Raw genomic sequence first — 18,025 nt, 5'->3', positions numbered from 1 at the left:
TTTATTAGGATTTTATGTTTCATTTTTAAAGAACTATTTTTTGCAATAATAAAATCAATAAAAAATAAAAATCGATTTTTATTATTGCAAAAAATAGTTCTTTAAAAATGAAACATAAAATCCTAATAAACTTATGGTTAAAAATTTCGTTTAAGCGAGATATTTAAAAAATTAGACTCTATCCCATACACTTTCTATACAATGTTTGTGCACCAGTTAGCATCCATCTTGAATTTTCCCCCACCCAACTTGAATAGCCTTATTAGAAGTTTTGAAACCAGGGGGCTAGTCTTAGGTAGTGGGGATACGTAAAGCGTAAAATCCGTAAAATAAGGTCAATGCACAACTGCTTTGCGAACCTTAGGCCGCAGTCCCATGGCAGCGTTTTGCGTTGCGTTGTAATGAGAGAGAATGCAGCAAACGTATATTTGCGTCTTTTTCTCTCCCATTACGGCGCAACGCAAAACGCTGTCATGGGACTTCACCCTTAAGGCCGCAGTCCATGGCAGCGTTTTGCGTTGTGTTGTAATGAAAGAGAATGCAGCAAACGTATATTTGCGTCTTTTTCTCTCCCATTACGGCGCAACGCAAAACGCTGTCATGGGACTTCACCCTTAAGGCCGCAGTCCATGGCAGCGTTTTGCGTTGTGTTGTAATGAGAGAGAATGCAGCAAACGTATATTTGCGTCTTTTTCTCTCCCATTACGACGCAACGCAAAACGCTGTCATGGGACTCTACCCTAAGGGTGCAATCCCATGTGGACAGAATACGTCGAATGCGTCGACCGAAAGCAGAAAATCATGAGTGAAAAAGAGATAGGTAGATATTGTTGTTCTTTTCACTCTCATGATTTTCTGCTCTCGGTCTCCCGAAACCGAACCAGTTGTGCTTAGGCCTTTTACATGAGATCGCACCCTAAGGCTGATTCCAGATAGCTAAAAATCGTCTCGACTTACAAGACGATTCGATGCGCGTACATACATTTTTGTTTACTGCGCATCGAAATCGAGACGATTTATTTTATTGTGGACTCAACCTAAGGGTGAGGAGGATAGGTATATTATTTGTCATTCTCTATCCTATAACAGAGGCATAAGTTTGTCTCACTCTACATTTTCTTACTTTTTTCAAAAACGGAAAATGTAAAGTGAGACAAACTCAGGGTGGAGTCCCATGACAGCGTTTTGCGTTGCGTCGTAATGGGAGAGAAAAAGACGCAAATATACGTTTGCTGCATTCTCTCTTATTACAACGCAACGCAAAACACTGCCATGGGACTGCGGCTTAGGCTGGAGTCCCATGGCACCGTTTTGCGTTTTGTAACTAGGCCATGAGTGTGAGAGAGATGGAGATATATGTTGGCTATATTTGCACTCATGGCCTAGTTACAAAACGCAACGCAAAACGCTACCATGGGACTCCACCCTCATAGATGTAAGAAAAACAAGAACAAGAATGGTTTTTCCAAAAGTCGTATGACCATACCTTTACACACCACTGTTGTGACCGTACCTTTAAAAACTTAATACTTGTTTAATTTTTTCCAAGAAATCAAATACATATTTTTTTATACGGTAATTTATAACCACTACTATGTATATGATAATAATAATAAATAAGAAAATTAAAAATCTTAAAAAATGATTTTTAAATAAGGATGCAATTTTTAGATAATATACCATGTAAACTAAATATAAGCAAAGACAAATTAAATATGTGGCTAATGCAACATGTGTGAGAATAAGTTCTTATATTTGCATATATTTAAATAATTCATACTAAAGACATTCGAGTTTGATATGCTGTTAAATAATCTCTTTTCAATTTATCTGTGTAAGTGAAATAAACGCATTAACACTGATTTGTATTCTTGATTGCCACATATTAATTTAAGAGATAGGACCCAGCAGTTATTCACTATTTTAGATGAGTGATACTCCAAAAGTGTTGTCGAGTATTTTGTTGACTGAGAAGTACTGTACAAGTAAATATACATCTTTGTTTAATCCTTAGCAGTGTGTGAGAAATGTCGTACAATGTGGTATTTACTTAAAAAAAATGACTAACAAATAAAGCGTTCTCTCAAAACACGGCGCCGAAATCTTTTTAAGACATTTTGTGAAAACTTAAATTTAATATTCATTTGGAAGTTGTAAAAGTCATTTAATGCAAATTGAAAACTTTAAAGAGAGGTTCTTGAACAAATTTTTATTAAATATAATTTAAAGAAGGATTAGAGTAAGAGTAATTTTAAAAATTTTATTTGAACTGATTTTTGTGCGATCGATTTAAGTTGATTTTTCATAATATAAGAAAAATAACATTGAACTTTTAGAATAAATTTTAACTTTACATATTAGAAATGAATAAGCTTTAAACAAAGTGGACAATTTCTTACAAAGCATTAGTCTAAATAATAATAATTTATAAATATTAGGTCCATATGTGAAAAATTATACAGAATTTCAAACTACATATCAGGGCAAATTTTTCGTTATTCTTGTTATTATACATGGAATATACCTATGTATCAGAAAATATATTTAAAAACATGTAAATGAACAAGTGTGACTGCTTTTTCTAATTTATCTTAAGGTTGAAAAATTTTCTTGAGGCTTTTCAAATGGAAAATTAGGGTGGTTTTTTTTTGCCGAGCTTTTAGGCTTCTATAAATTTTTTATTTAATTAATGTTTTTATTTTCTTAATTATTCATCTACCTCTAAAAATAAAGAAAGAAATGAGTTGACGAATTCAGAATTTAGATTATCTTGATAAATGCAAATAATATGTGGATGTCCTTGACATTTAAAGAAAAAAATTGTAGTGTGGTCGCAAGTATATATATACAGAAGTGTGTATTTTAAGAAAGTATATAGTTTTGAGCGATAAATAAAAGAATCTTTTTACAGAAACTCAATGAGCATATATGTTGATACACCCATAAATTTTAGGTTAAGATTAAAGTCCACGATACGATAATATACATATCTTGGGCAGAAAGCTTCGATACTGAAACAGTCTAACAGACAGAAAATATGATTTTCATAGCTGGCAAAACAAGTAGAATCTTCTTCCGTTGTATAGCCGAACTCAGAAGTTCATTTAATCAAAATGAACTCATTAAGGTAAGTTTCGTATCTTCTTCTATAATTATAATTAATAATATAATAAAGGAGTAACGAATTTTTTTAAATATCAGTTCTCATTTGAATATGTATCTAATTGTAGTGAGAGTTAAATTTTTAATTTTCATATAATATTAATGGTATATTGCCATCTCTAGGTGTGTATATTTATTTTCCAGACATCGGTTTTAAAAAATCAGTACAATATATAGTTTTGAAGATTTTTAAATATATTTTCCAAGGTATATAATTATTATTGTGTGTTTGTTGAGGGAAAATGGGGCACTTACTTTCTTTTAATTCTCAGTTCCCAAAGATTCAAGTTGAAATCATCCTGAGTTCTTCGTGGAACATTCAAGTATAAGAAAATAGGGACAATGTCCAAAAGAAAGATTATGGAAATTTATATTTGCTGTTTTCTTGAAAAAGTACATAAATAATGGAATGTTTTTTAAAAGTTTATTCACTATTATACTTTTTTATTTTGAAATAAAACATAATTATAGGACTTTTGGTACTGTTTTGAACGAGAAAACATATACATATCTGAATTTTGTATTCTTCTAGATATCAACTAGTAACTTCTCAGTTACGTCTCATTCAGGAAACAGAGATGGAAAAGTATTCGAAAGTGCTGAGGAAGTTGTGTCGGACATTGAAAATGGCGCGAAGCTTTTAGTGGGCGGCTTCGGCCTTTGTGGGATACCCGAGAATCTCATAGACGCTGTTCTGAAAAGAGGATCTACAGACTTGACGGTTGTTTCAAACAATGCTGGCGTTGATGACTTTGGACTTGGAAAGCTACTGAAGGAACGCCGAGTAAGGAGAATGATTTCTTCTTACGTCGGCGAAAACGCAGAATTCGAAAAGCAGTATCTCGAAGGGGACCTTGAAGTGGAATTGACACCTCAAGTAAATGAGTTTATTATTTTAAATCTGACATTTTGCCACTGAGAGAAAATGAGCTTTGAAATAGTAATGACGGAGGCAATCAATCTCCCTTGCAGGGCACTCTGGCCGAACGCATAAGGGCGGGAGGCGCCGGGATTCCAGCCTTCTACACACCCACCGGATGGGGAACTATTATTCAGGAGGGGAACGTGGTTGTCAAGTACAGCAAGGCAGGTGAGCCGGAAATATCGGGGGATGCCAGAGCCACTCAGGATTTCAACGGGCGCAACTACGTTCTCGAAGCTGCGATAACTGGAGACTTTGCACTGGTCAAGGCCTGGAAAGCCGACACAGCCGGCAATTTAATATTTCGAAAGTCGGCTAGAAATTTCAACCCGGTAATGTGCAAAGCGGCGAAAATTACAATAGCAGAAGTGGAGGAAGTTGTGCAAGTGGGACAGCTGGACCCCGATAACATTCATTTGCCTGGGATATATGTGGACAGAATCATAAAAGGTTCATCGTACGAAAAACGCATCGAGGTAACGTCAAACACATACTCACAGATTTTCGCCAACTTGATCCCATATGAAAGTGGAGTCAATATAAAAATTTCAGATAGCCTGTTTCTCTTTCACTCTATCTTACTCTTCTTCTTCTTTCTTTCTTTCTTTCTTTCTTTCTTTCTGTTTTTAATCAACGCTTATATCCCAATAGACAACTATTCCTTAAACATTGTTTTTATATTATGAGCTCTGCAGAGGCTTTGCATTGCTTAAGATATACTTGTCTATTGTGCACTCAACCTCACCTCAGCCGTTCGAGAAAAAAATTTAAAAAACCTTCCATTCACAGTGTCCAAGTTTACTTCCGCTGCTGAAAATAGAGCAAAATATGCTTCAATGCTAAAACCCAGTTTTTGCTCAAATTTAATAATTAAACTTCTATTATTAGAAAAGATTAACAAAGCAATCAGTGAAGCCTAAAAAATCAACACCAGCTGGCAAAGCTAGAGAAAGGATTATAAGACGAGCAGCTGCAGAATTTAAAAATGGAATGTACGGTGAGTTGTTGGAATGTTTGTGGAATGTTTGTGGAATGTTTGTGGAGATCTATAAACGGTTCACTTTGTGGTTAAATTAAGAAAACGTATATCCGACTTTTAGTTAGACTCGTACGACTCTTGAAGAAGCACCTTGAGTAAAAGTGCACGTAATTTTGCTTGTTGCAGCTAATTTGGGGATCGGCATACCGATGCTCGCCAGTAACTTCATTCCAAAAGGAGTTGAGGTCACCTTGCAATCTGAGAATGGAATTCTGGGATTAGGTCCGTTTCCAGGAGAGTCTGAAATTGATGCCGACTTGATAAATGCTGGCAAAGAAACTGTCACAGTTCTACCTGGAGCCTCATTCTTCAGCAGTGAAGAGAGTTTTGCCATGATTAGAGGGTAGCGTTTTTCTAAAAATTGGTTACCCAAAGTCTTGAAGAAAATGACTAAACTGAAATATTACATGTCCAGGGGCCACGTCGATTTGACAATCTTGGGTGCAATGCAAGTCTCTCAAAATGGAGACTTGGCAAATTGGATGATACCCGGAACAATGGTCAAAGGCATGGGAGGAGCAATGGACCTCGTGTCCGCCGGGAAGACGAAGGTAGTGGTAACAATGGAGCACAGAGCTCGTGACGGCAGCCCGAAAATTCTGGCCAACTGCACATTACCAATTACTGGTAACGCAACAATTTCTACTATTATAAAGTTTCCCACTTGTTTCATACTATATGTGTGAAAATAACAATCGTCAAGAAAACTTTTTTTGATTAAAGAATCCATTTTTGATTCCATTATGGAAATTGTAAATTAAATTTTATTATATTTTGCAGGTCAGGAGTGTGTAGATTTAATAATTACTGATTTGGCAGTCTTTGAAGTCATTAAAGGAGAAGGTCTAAAACTTGTTGAAAAGGCACCAAATGTGGACATAAGTGAAATCGTCAGCTCTACTGGCTGTGAATTCTCGGTTTCAGATGAATTAAAGGACATGATTCAGGTTTCCACAGATGAGCCCTGAAGGTGAAGCCAACTCATGTGAACCGACCAAAAAATCGACGATCGACCCTTCGGCATTTAGTTTTATAAAATAAATGTTAAAACGACCGTTTTTGTACCACAAGGACAATAACTTTTCACAGATTTTGACGCCCCATTGTGGATATTATTTTACAGACTTCTAGACCCTCAAATAGAATGGGCCTTAAAGATTAAAGCAATTCAATAATTCTTGGTAAAGACGTCAAAAAATGATTGCTTTGAATTTGTTACGTTCTAAGAGCAGAACCGCCATAAATTTGCAGTTGCGTCATCAGGACAAAATAATTCATAATTTTAAGCAAATACAGATCAGAATAAATGAATTGTAAATGATGTGACACTTTTGTGTTTGTTTATATCTTTATTATTTCCTTTAATTTTTAATCGGAAAACAAACCTCTACCGTGTATATTATTATTATTATTATTATACATAATATATATTTTATAATAATTGCTATCTTGTAGTCATTTTATTCAAAAATACTTGAACACTCAAACTCACGATTGCTACGAGCATCTTCTAGCTTTATCACTTCATCATATGGTTACATACTTTCTTCTTTATACATAAATAAAGGATAAAAGGATATAGTCCTAAAATCTTAACAATACATAATTGTCTCTCTCACAAACATGTGTACATACGTTGAGAACAGTGTAATAGGCACATTGATAGACTTTTCTCGTAACATCAACAGTTGTTTTGTTCTTCCATCTATTATACAATAAATTTTTTACATTTAGACATTCTATTACCACTTGGTTTGTTTACAATATCAATATCATTTCATTTCAGAGTTAAAATGACTGATGCAAAAATAGAGTTTCCACACTATATATATGTATATAATATAAAAGTTTCTCTTTAGAAACGAAAATTGAAGAAGCGAACAATTAGAGAGAGTTGATTCAGATGTAATAATGGCACTTACAGTTTGCAAATAAATCAAATTACAAATGCCACGAAATTTGGGAAATTTTACAGTTTTCAAAACGAAAGTGGGCGAAAGGTAGTCCGTAACGCTGCAGTTTAATGGGAATATTGGAAAGTGTCTTGAAGAAAGTTTCCTGATAGAATCTCGATAATAATCAACAATGATAAAAATTATTCTATGAGACATTTAAATTCTTTTTATTCAAAAATTAATTTCAATAACATTTTCAATAAACTTGTATTCGATTTAAAAAAAATTTGATATTAAAAATGTATTTCTTTCCCGTCTCTTTAAAGTTTTCAATTTACTTTTCTACCACAGTTCATCTCAAACAATAACATTGCAGGACTTGCATTGAAAAAGTTATTTTATTTTTATTTTTATCTTTTAGACTCGTTAGCACCGAGAAATGGAGTTTTGAAACAATAAAAGCCCTCTTTTTCTTCTTTAAGAAAGGAAATAAGTATTTAAGTTCATTCGTTGTGATATAGATATAATATAGGTACGTAATTGAGTCACTCAAGTATCTTCCTTCAATTAATTGTCTAATGAAATACAGAAGGAGAAATAAATAAAATTATTTTTAAAAAACGATTAGTGTTATTTTTTCGAAAAGATAATAGTTGCGTATATAATATTTTGTAAAAGTGACTATTGCTAAATGTTTAAAGCAAAAATTGTTTAATGCTATTTATTTGCTTCAAGCAAATTATACGATCACCATTTGTAAATGCATAATTTCAAATTGATTGTATATATATATATATATATATATATATATATTGACAATTTTAAAAGTATTCCTAAAAGTAAGACGAAAATAATATTAATGCTGAAAATATTCATACAGAACACGAATAGAATAATACGACAATATGCTTGAAAACTACAACTAAACTTGTAATTGAATTTCAAATCGATGAGCACGTATTCCTTTAAATTTCTTCCTTTTCTGTATCATTATCATCGAGCATTATGCTTAGATAACACTTTTCCTATTGAGAAAAATGTTTTATTTTCTTTTAAACTTTATCAGATTTATTCTAAATGCAAACACATTTAAAAAATACACTTACAACATATGCGTTAAATAATTATTTCATGTGTTGACGTGAAATTCACACACTACTGCAACAATATTTTTAAATATTCGTAACCAATAGAGAAGTTAGAAGATTCATTTTTTTTTTATTCAAATAAACCACTCGAAAGTTGTACAAAATTAAAATTGTTTTAATTCTAAAACTACCAACCAGATAGTTTAAACATATAATACTAATTTTTCAAAATTCTCTCCTACATTATTCAAAAAGTTAAGAAAATAAATTTTTCCTTCTCATTCGTCTTGGAATTCCTGAAATACATGTAATTTTTTTGTATTTTATGTAAATTCCCGTTAGAAAATAATTTCTAACAAAATATAAAAAAGAATGGAGAATTTACATTCGGGCTTATCATTAAAATCTTAGAATTACAAGCATAATAATTAAAGTGCAAATTGAAAAATCAAAACCTTATCCAAATAAAAAGCAAACATTTTGCACAAAAAATTTACAAAAGTATTTGTTAAGTGAAAAACTAGTCGACAATTGAATATATAATTATGTATAAATGGGGTGTAAAAATCAACAGACAGATGAAAAACAAAAAGCAGGAAATCTAATAGTAAAAGTGATATCAATAAACGATTCCTATTAAAATCGATACAGAAAAGGGAGCGTGGTGTCGATAATTACTGAGTATGTGTATTGACAGACATTTGATCAAAATCGATAGTAAATATTGACTATATATATATATATATAGTCTCTATATATGTCTCTGAAAAAACAAGGTTTGTTGGATTACTTTCCGAGGCGTTTAATTCTGGACCTAGTGCTAAGAGGCGACACTGAGGAGACTCTAGAGGAGAAGGAGTGAGGCGACTTGACCCTCTTCGCCAGAGCAGTGTCGTTGGCGATTCCGGCGATGGCCATCAGATTGTTGCAGTCCTCGCTGACACCGTTCGGAGTGTTGCACTTGCTCTGCCTGGCCTTGGCCTTTGCCGGCGTCGCCGCCGCCGCAGCGAGAATGGATGAAGTGCTCTTCAGTTTGGTGGGCAGAGGCAGGCGACTCTGCTTGATGGGGTACTGGTGGGCGATTTGCGCGGACACAGTGTGGCCCGTGATGTCGACGTTCCTCGAGCGCAGAGTTTTCACTGGGGTGGCCGCGATCGTGTCCGACCTCAACCAGCGCTGAGTGGTGGACTCGTTCAGCAGCCCGACCACCGTTCGATGCCGACTCTGGCAACTCGCGCTGCGACTAGACCTGGTTGGCTCCCAGTCTCTGAGCCCGAAAATGCCCCGCAGCTGTATTCGATTCGAGCCGTTGATGGATGGCCTCCGGATCGCTTTCACTGGAGTCACCTTCTTCTCCAAATTCCTTCTCTGAAAGGAGTTGGGGGATGACAATTTCCTCTCCTGGATTCCTGCCGAATTTGGATTCACAACTGCACCTGCAATTGAAATTTTAACAATGAAAATACTTATTAGTAGAAAAAGATTGATCGCGTATAAATAAAGAAGGATAATAAAAGATAATCACCTGATCGAGATAAATTAGTGTTACTTGTTGGCCACCGTAGTCGACTATGAGCCTCGTCAGCTTGGAATTTCTTATTAACGGGATCATTCTCATCAATTGGATTGAGGCGGTCCTCGGATCTCGTTCTCCTCTTTGCGCACGACTCACTCGTACCACAGACTCCATCATTAGTATTAGTAATTGAACTATGTCTTCGCTTTATGCCCCTCAAACTGTTGCTTATTCTTGGAGTTGTATTCTCAACTATTCGAGGCTCATCGAAAACATTGCCAGGCAATGATTTAGACTCGCGTTTGATTCTGCACCCCAAGTAAGCAATTCCTGGCTCCTTCAAATTAGCTTTCGACGCCAACGTGTTCCGAGAAACAGCAGTTATACTGTGTCTGCGACTGGTCTTCTTCAAATTTTCGTTGGTATACAAATTAGCTTTCTCCGGATGCAAAATTGAGTTTTGTTTTCGCTTCGTGTCGGTGATAATCGTTGGCCTCGAGTACTGAACAGCGGGCTTGACATTGTCCGTCGCGGAGTCAATTTTCTTTTGCTTCAAACCTGCAACTGTCTTTGGCTTTTCGCAAAAAGAATTTTGACGCAGTGGGGAATTGAGATTGTGCTGCGCTTTTTCTGCAACTGATTCTGATTCTGAATCAGTGGAGCATTTCTCATTTTGAGTGAGTTGTCTTGAGACTCCTTTATGCTCACTTGAAAATTCCTGTGCATTCTCAGATCTTGAACTCTGATTACTCGCAAGTTTCGCTTCTAATTTTTCCAAACTTGACATTTCTCTGTGATAAAAAGCTTTATGGCGAGTCAGAGAAAACAATTTGTCCACCTCTTCATCAGAATAAATTGAACTATTTCTTGCTTCTACTTGAAATCGCTCCGGCTTGGGCACCTTCTCGATAAGATTCTTTAAATTGGAGATACTGTCCATGGACGACATATCACCTTCTGATTCTGAAGAAATACTTCCGCTCTCGAGAGACTCGCTCCTTCTTTCGCCCTCTAGAGTGTTGCTCGACGATATTTCCGCAACTTGTATGCACTCTGACTTGGACGACTTGAGAGAGTGAGAACTTTCCGGTATTTCATACCTTGCAGATTCGTCAGTCGTAGAATTGGCGTTTTTGTCGGCCTGTGCGCAGTTGAAGCAAGTCTTGAGCGCAGACTTCATCAAGTCCGATATCTCTGAATTCTCGTCTGGCTTTCTAACAGCATCCCCCGAATTGTGAGGATTAACCGGGCAAAACACTGGCCGACGAGGAGCATCAGTCGGTGCAGCCTGCTCTCGTTTCTGGTTCTGAAAAACCTAAGAAAATGAAAAGGAGCATTTTTAAAATGTTTACACTCGCGTCTCCCTGTCTGTACTTTTCTAATTCAAGTGAAAACTACCTCGCTCCGAGACGGTCCGGGCGGATCGAGCATTAAAGTGACAACGCTGGTATTGTCTGCCCTCAACCTAGTAGAAGACCATCTTTCCAGAGCTCTGTCCACTAAACTTGTTGACGGATTGATCCACATTTGAACATCACTTTGCTAAAACAGAATCCAAGTTTTAATCTTTAAAATGAAAGTAAGGCGTCAAACTCGTTGCCTCGTTAGAAAGTAGTATCAATTCACCTTTCCGTCATTCCCCTGCGTAGCTATTAAGTGCTTTTCGTTGTGTCGCTCCGCAGCTTGAACAATGGCGACAGCAGCTTGGGGAGTTAGCATATTCCAGAGACCATCGGTTCCGAAAATCAGACACCTGTGTGTCTTGACGTCAATGGACACCACTTTCACGTCAGGTTCCGGAGACACGACAAAAGTATCTAATTCAGAGTTGTAACTCCACAGATCGCCTGAAATACATTAGCCTATTTATTGCCTTTTCTAAAATGACGCAAATAGAGACAAAACTTTTGTCCTGTGTTATTCCAGAATAAAATTGACCCTTAAATGACACTGCGGGACATTTAGACTTCAGACCACCATTTTGATCTTTCAAATTTAATTTTCCAATTTTTTTCCGGTTGAAATATAATTTGCCGCTCTACCTATAGTTGCCGTCGAGTGAGGTGTCTAATTAAACGCTTGTCAAAAATTAATTCTGCTTTATCCACTATTCAGAACCAATTTTTAGTTTTGATTTCTGTTATGTATAATTTTCATGTGTGAGGAAATTTTAGAACTAATCATTATTTAGGTATATAATTATTATGAATTAGATAATGTCTTTCTAAAAGTTAGAAATACATCCCCAAATTTTGGTGAAAAGAATTTATGAAAACTCTTCAAGTTGTAATGTTTTTACGGTGGGGTCAAATTGTGTCATTTATGTAATTCCAAACAATATGCTGATTGTTTAATCCACAAACAATTATTTAAATAATGAGGAAATTTATATGTTAAGAAAGTATTCAGGGTTGCTACAAAAATTTAATTTTCTATTTTTCTAACTTTTCCCTGATTTCCAGACAAAATTTTGTCTTTTTCTCTGACCCTAAAGAATATTCTGAATCACTCTCAAAATTATTAGATTTATTAGAACAATAACTTCTTTTATAAATAAATAAATATTTAATCATTATCATTTTTCCATAGGAATTAAGATTTTCAAAAATTTCAAATTTAAACCTTTTAAAATTCAATAAATTTTAAGAATTTTATTATTATAAAACATGAAGATATGGAGTGACCGATTTCTTCATATTTTATAAAGAATATTATTACTGTAACTTCTTCAAAATTATTTCCATCAATTCAATTCAATTATTATGCTTTAGAATTTGTAACTAAAATTTTTCATTAAATCAATTATTATTTTTAATAATTTTTTGAAAAAGTTTTTTAATAATTTTCAAATTTATTTGTTTACAATTAAATTTTACACGAAATTTCGTTTATTCAAAAATTCTTCAATTAATTATAGGATGTATATTAGAAAATAAGAGCATGAAATAATTTTTTAAAAAAATGCAGTTAAACTTTTTGAAAAAAATTAATTCTGCAGTATTGTTAGTTAAAAGTATAAAAAATTCAGATTTCCAAAGTTTTTAATTTAAAACCTTTTCAAAATTAAATTATTTCTAAAAATTTACGCGTAATGCTTTTAATGTTCAATTATTATCTAAAATTTTAACTGAAATCCATTTTTTAATCAATATTTGTTAGAAAATTCTACGAGAATTCAATTATTTATTTCATTATTTTACAATCAATTAAATATAAAAATAAATAATTTATTGAATAATTGAATTTTTCTTAAAATTTAATTCTTATATAGAATTTTATCAATAAACTTTTAAATCATTAAATTCCTTCGACGAATTTTAATAAAAAATTTAAGAATAACTACATTTTTCGAGGAATTCGATTAAAATTGAATTAAAAATAATTTATTCAACTTCTTCTATGAGTTTTATTATTTCTGAAAATAACTAAATTCCTAAAAAAATTTTTATTATTTACGCAAATAATTGAATCTCTGTAAAAAAGTGTATAGTTTATGAAAATAATGGTATTATTACGAAGAAATTTTTAACAAACTTGAAAATAATTGAATTCTTTGTAAATAATTGAATTCCTGTAATATTTTTATTATAATTATGAAAATAATTAATCTTTTTCGTAGAATTTTATCAAAATTTGTTTTAAATATGTAATTGAATTCTTTTGGAAAATTTTATTAAAATAGCAGATATTAAACATCATTGAATAGAAGAAAATTTTTGAAAATAATTGAAATTTCATTGAGAACTTTTTTAAACTTTTGAACATAATTGAATTTTTGTAATCATTTGTAACTTCTCCAAAATGCAAATTTTTTAGTGTTTTTAACTAAAATTCTTCTATAAATCCATTATTTTTAATTTAACTAATTTAACTAATTTCAGAAGAATTTGAAATATTACAATTTTTCAAAAATCTGACTTCTTTAAAATTTATGATTAAATTAATTCAAAATTAAAGTTTTATAAAATTTCAAATTAATACCTTTTGATGTTTATCTATTTATGAATCAAGTTATTTAATTAGAAATTATTATGAGAAATAGAAAAAATTGAAGGTTTCTTGGTAATTTTATAGTTTATGAGGCAAACAAAAAAAAAAATAAAAATAAAAAATTGAGAATTTTCTTATGAATTCTAAAGATTAAATTTTTGACAGTACTTTTAATAAAAATCCCTGACCAGTGGCAACCCTGGTATTTTATTTTTTGATATTAAAGAGCGTGGATTTATGAATATTTTGATCTTTAAGTCATTTAACCAGATGAAACAGACATTGTTAATAAAATTGTGTGAAATAAGTAAGACGAAGGGAGTGGTTGGGTAATTATATTTATCAAGTAGCCAGTAGAATTGTCAGTTCCAACTTAAATGAAGCAAGTTACCTAAAGCTCTTGCTACAGCCAAGAAAGGAATCTCGTCTATGTGGGTCGACCTTCTGACAGGTCCTTTGTGGCCGATGCGAGGCCGGTTCCAGACCACCCTTGGAACACCTGATTTGCTGACGACCTTGCCACCTGATTCTTGAATTCTAGTCATTTCCGGTCCGCTCTCGGGCTTGTGATCTTTTGTCAATGCTTTAGCTTTCCACTGAGGATCTCCTTCGTCTTGATATCCCAAGACGATCCCAGAATCTCCCACATGGCCAATGTAAATTTTTCCCTTCCGAATAAATGCAATACTGGCTGTAGTGCCAGCTGTAGACGGCAGTCCCGAAGCTGTACGCGGCCATTTATCTGGAAAGAAAGAAAAAATGTCAAAATATATTTAAGCGATATGAGAAGAAAAACTATAAAACTATAAAAAATATTCCTCCCTACTTTTAATTTGGCAGACGTGAAGTGTACGTATTACGAACGTTACTCGAATACGTAAATGTTTTCTTTTGCCCACTTGGACGCTATGACGTAGACGTATTAACGAGCTAATTTAAAAATACAACGTCAAGACTTTAAACATAAAAATGATGTTCAGGATAGAATTCTTTAAAAATCCTCATTTTATGTTTCCAAGAAAGTTGTGCTTTTAAAAAATGTGTTACCTATTTCCAAACTAAAAATTTGAAGAGCTCTGGCCAAACACCTTATACAAAACACACAGTCACGTTCAGACTTGTTTGGACTTGTTTTTTCGATTTCAATTTACGTAATTGAAAAATGTATTTGTTTACATATTACAGTAACTAATACGAATTAACATATTTGTTAAAAATTACTCTGCATCTTAATTTTTAAAAATGTATCATCAAAATTTACCCCTCTTGATTTGTTATGTAGAATAAAAAAATGATTTTAAACTGAAACTATTGAATGAAAATGACACATTGACACTACGCATCAAGTGACCCATATGTACTTTGAGAGAGAAAGAGAAAAAGAAAAGAGAGTATTAGTGAAATTAACAATTAAGATTTCGAATGAAATTGAAAAATTTTATGAAATTGATTAAAAATTTGTTTGGAAAATTGTGAAAAGGAAGGTGGTTTAGAATGTTGGTTAACGTTACATAACCTAAATTGCGATAGGAAGGAGAGGAAAATGGTGGGAGAAGGCAAGATCGGAGCAGATCATAACAGATGAGCCTGGGAGGAGAATAAAAAGTTGAGTCGAGTATGAAATCTAGGAAAAAAATGTGAATTGAGAAAGATGTGAATTGAAGGAGAATAGGAAATATTACTGACCGATTTCCCGCCACATCGCATAATGCGTATTCACGTATCCATCTTTTATGGCTCGCAGCACATCCTCGTCTTTATCGCTCCAGAAGTTTTTCTGCTTGACAATAATGTCCATGAGATGTTCTTTGGCGAAAGCAGCAGCCTCGCCGCCGCCGTGACCGTCGAAAATTCCGAAAAATGCGTACTCCAAGTCTCTATCACCCGAGGACTGTTGGTAGGCAACACTGAACATATCCTCCATATATTTACGTCCGCCCTGATTGCAATGTCCTGTCACTCTCAAGTTAATTCCTATGCTCAGCATGATGATTTATCAGGTTTTTCCTCTTTAGTATCAAACACCAACTCTTCTCGGGAAGAGTTCTCATCAACTGCAAGGTTGCAAGCACTTTCACAATAACATTAATAATACCCGCACAAAACATACATGCAAGAATTAACAATCAAATACAATCTAGCCACAGAATACTGGGTCACTGATAGCTAACAGATATTACAATTTTACATTGGCTCCACAGTACAATGTGTTTCAGGTTGGGTGGGGCGAAATTCAACACAATTCAACATGGCCGTCCGAACTATATTCTAAATTCTATGCATGGAGGGCGTGCGTCAGCCAATAGACAGAGAGAGTTGCCCAACATCTGTCCTTCTCTTTCTTTCTTTCTTTCTTCCTTTCGCTTCTCTACAAGACCTACAAGCGTTTGCCTTTGCACGCTTTGCACCAATTTTGAATTCACCTTTAGTAATTTCTTTCTTTCTCATTGGTTGCATCATCGAATGAGAGTGAGAGAGAGCGAGCGCGCAAAAGCACAATTTTTTCTCTTTCCTTCTCTATTGTAAAACGGCCTCAGCGTCAGCTGTCAGAGTGTGTAGCTGTTTAGCATCAAGAAATGAGAGAATAATAAATAAAAATCATGGATCTGTCAAAAACTCCAAATGACAAAAAATTGTATCTTTGTCGATGGTATTTTCGAGGTAAATTTACATTTCGTGTTTTCACTTAAAAATTATGTGCCGTGCTAAAATTTGATACATGCTTAAAATGTAGAATAAATTATTGTCCAAATATCACTAAAACAATAAATAATTATATAAAATGCAATTTAAATTTACAGAGAAAACTGTTTCTTTTTGAAATAAGAGGGTCAAGTCTTATTTTATAACATGTAAAAGTGTTTTTTCTAATGGAATACTTATTTATCTGCTTTACTTGTACAATCATTCATTGCAAGCGTTCCAGACAAAGTTTTTTAAATTCGCAGAGTCATAATTTTCCTATGATGGTTGATTTTTAAAGTAAAATTGCAAAGTTGCATAAAAAATTATTTAATTTCAAACATAAAACAAATTCTGTTAAACAAACGTCCAGACAGTTGGAATTCTACTGCAATCGGTTAATAAAATTTTTTTTAAGAAATTTATTATATTATTTCATTTAGAAAATGTAAATTTATTTTGCAGCAGGATTTGCGTTACTTCCATTTCTATGGGCTATAAACAGCATCTGGTTTTTTAGGCAAGCATTTCTGGAACCATACTTCGAGGAACAAAAACAAATACGTAAATGTGAGTCAGGTTTTCTTAACATCTTATTATTTAGGTTCAACCCTTTCACAACGATTACTAAAGTAATTGAATTGGTCTGTAAAAGAAGAATAAAATTAAAGATAACGTAAAAATAACCCACAGTCAGCGCTAGACTTTCTTCTATATGCAGAGAGCATTATAAAATAAAGAAAATAGACCAAACTGCTTTTGTCGTCGGTATAGTGAAAGGGTTTTAAAACATACACATCTGCCTTGGTCAATTAAAAAATAGTTAAATATTGTCTGAAAAATAAATTTTTACTTTTTTCATGATTCAGATAATAAAAACTACCTTCTTTTGCAAATTTTTAGTTTATTTTTAAAGAACAATATGATAGATTTTAGTATACTCAGAATAAAAAATAAAAAAGTAAGTTGTTTAATTCATCAACACTTTTTGGGTGGCCTTTATTATACCCCGGCCTCGGATATTATGACAAATTTTTCAAAATTATATGTTTGAATATAATTTTTTTACCATAAATAAAATTTTAAAAATATACTTATAAGTAAAAATTTTTAGAATAATTGAATTTTGGAAGGACTATAGTTTTAATTTTTAAAAAGTAGGTATTCAGAAGGTTTTAAATTGAAATTTAAAAAATGTTATTTCCTGTAGAAAAACAAATAAGTAGTATTTAAATATTTATTTAACAAAATTAATCAAGTTTTGATTAACTGAATTTCGAAATCAGTAAAAGGTCACGCAAATACAAAATAAAATTTTTGTGTCACCACTGAATTAAATGAAACGACTTTTTCGACTTTTTTTGTATTTTTTATCGACTAAAGCGACTTTTTTTGCTCCTTAAAGATGATCCGAGGCCCTAGAGTGCAGATGACGCTTACGCTTCCAAGTTTTGTCATTTTGTTTTCCGACAATTTAACTGCCCAAGGCACATTTTATGTAGGCACAAAACGAATAAAGAAATTCGTAGATAATGATCAAGTATTTTTTCAGACGTAATACTCTCTGCAATAGGAGCCTTACTGTTTTCAGTGGTATTTTTGACATGGATTGTGATTTTCCAAACGAACAGAGCACTGTGGGGAGAATTTGGAGACTCTATAAGTTACATTATTCCTACTGGTATACCATGAAACCTTTCTGTAGACAATAAATTACTTTTTTAATTCTTC

The 18,025-nt window shown here is 33.2% G+C and overlaps 3 protein-coding genes across 8 annotated transcripts; 2 read left to right on the top strand and 1 right to left on the bottom strand.

Annotated features, from left to right (window-relative positions):
* The first annotated feature begins 1,497 nt into the window (after window positions 1-1,497).
* LOC122505388 (probable succinyl-CoA:3-ketoacid coenzyme A transferase, mitochondrial) lies at window positions 1,498-6,564 on the top strand. Of its 5 annotated transcripts, none has more exons than XM_043616961.1 (8): window positions 1,498-1,575; window positions 2,954-3,127; window positions 3,695-4,039; window positions 4,135-4,560; window positions 4,973-5,081; window positions 5,250-5,466; window positions 5,539-5,750; window positions 5,904-6,564. In XM_043616961.1, exons 2-8 carry the CDS (start codon window positions 3,038-3,040, stop codon window positions 6,089-6,091), a joined length of 1,587 nt encoding a protein of 528 aa, XP_043472896.1. In that variant the 5' UTR covers window positions 1,498-1,575; window positions 2,954-3,037; the 3' UTR covers window positions 6,092-6,564. The 5 variants fall into 5 exon arrangements, with proteins under 5 accessions (XP_043472896.1, XP_043472894.1, XP_043472893.1 ...); XM_043616959.1 differs by lacking the exon at window positions 1,498-1,575 and adding an exon at window positions 1,640-1,834; XM_043616958.1 differs by lacking the exon at window positions 1,498-1,575 and adding an exon at window positions 1,845-1,985.
* A 916-nt stretch (window positions 6,565-7,480) lies between these two features.
* On the bottom strand, window positions 7,481-15,835 carry LOC122505380. Its single transcript, XM_043616937.1, has 6 exons — window positions 15,299-15,835; window positions 14,004-14,354; window positions 11,249-11,469; window positions 11,021-11,164; window positions 9,632-10,937; window positions 7,481-9,542 (listed from the first exon to the last, which is right to left on the bottom strand). The coding sequence occupies exons 1-6, from the start codon at window positions 15,597-15,599 to the stop codon at window positions 8,893-8,895; spliced, it is 2,973 nt and encodes a 990-aa protein (XP_043472872.1). The 5' UTR covers window positions 15,600-15,835; the 3' UTR covers window positions 7,481-8,892.
* A 245-nt stretch (window positions 15,836-16,080) lies between these two features.
* LOC122505395 (gamma-secretase subunit pen-2) lies at window positions 16,081-18,024 on the top strand. 2 transcript variants are annotated; one of them, XM_043616975.1, is made up of 3 exons: window positions 16,081-16,273; window positions 16,763-16,864; window positions 17,847-18,024. In XM_043616975.1, exons 1-3 carry the CDS (start codon window positions 16,213-16,215, stop codon window positions 17,984-17,986), a joined length of 303 nt encoding a protein of 100 aa, XP_043472910.1. In that variant the 5' UTR covers window positions 16,081-16,212; the 3' UTR covers window positions 17,987-18,024. The 2 variants fall into 2 exon arrangements, with proteins under 2 accessions (XP_043472910.1, XP_043472908.1); XM_043616973.1 differs by having other exon boundaries at window positions 16,116-16,273; window positions 16,760-16,864.
* Window position 18,025: the final 1 nt, after the last annotated feature.

Source organism: Leptopilina heterotoma, unplaced genomic scaffold, assembly GCF_015476425.1.
Source record: "Leptopilina heterotoma isolate Lh14 unplaced genomic scaffold, ASM1547642v1 Lhet_353, whole genome shotgun sequence".
Classification (NCBI taxonomy): Eukaryota; Metazoa; Arthropoda; class Insecta; order Hymenoptera; family Figitidae; genus Leptopilina; species Leptopilina heterotoma.
This window is presented reverse-complemented; position numbering and strand designations above follow the sequence as displayed.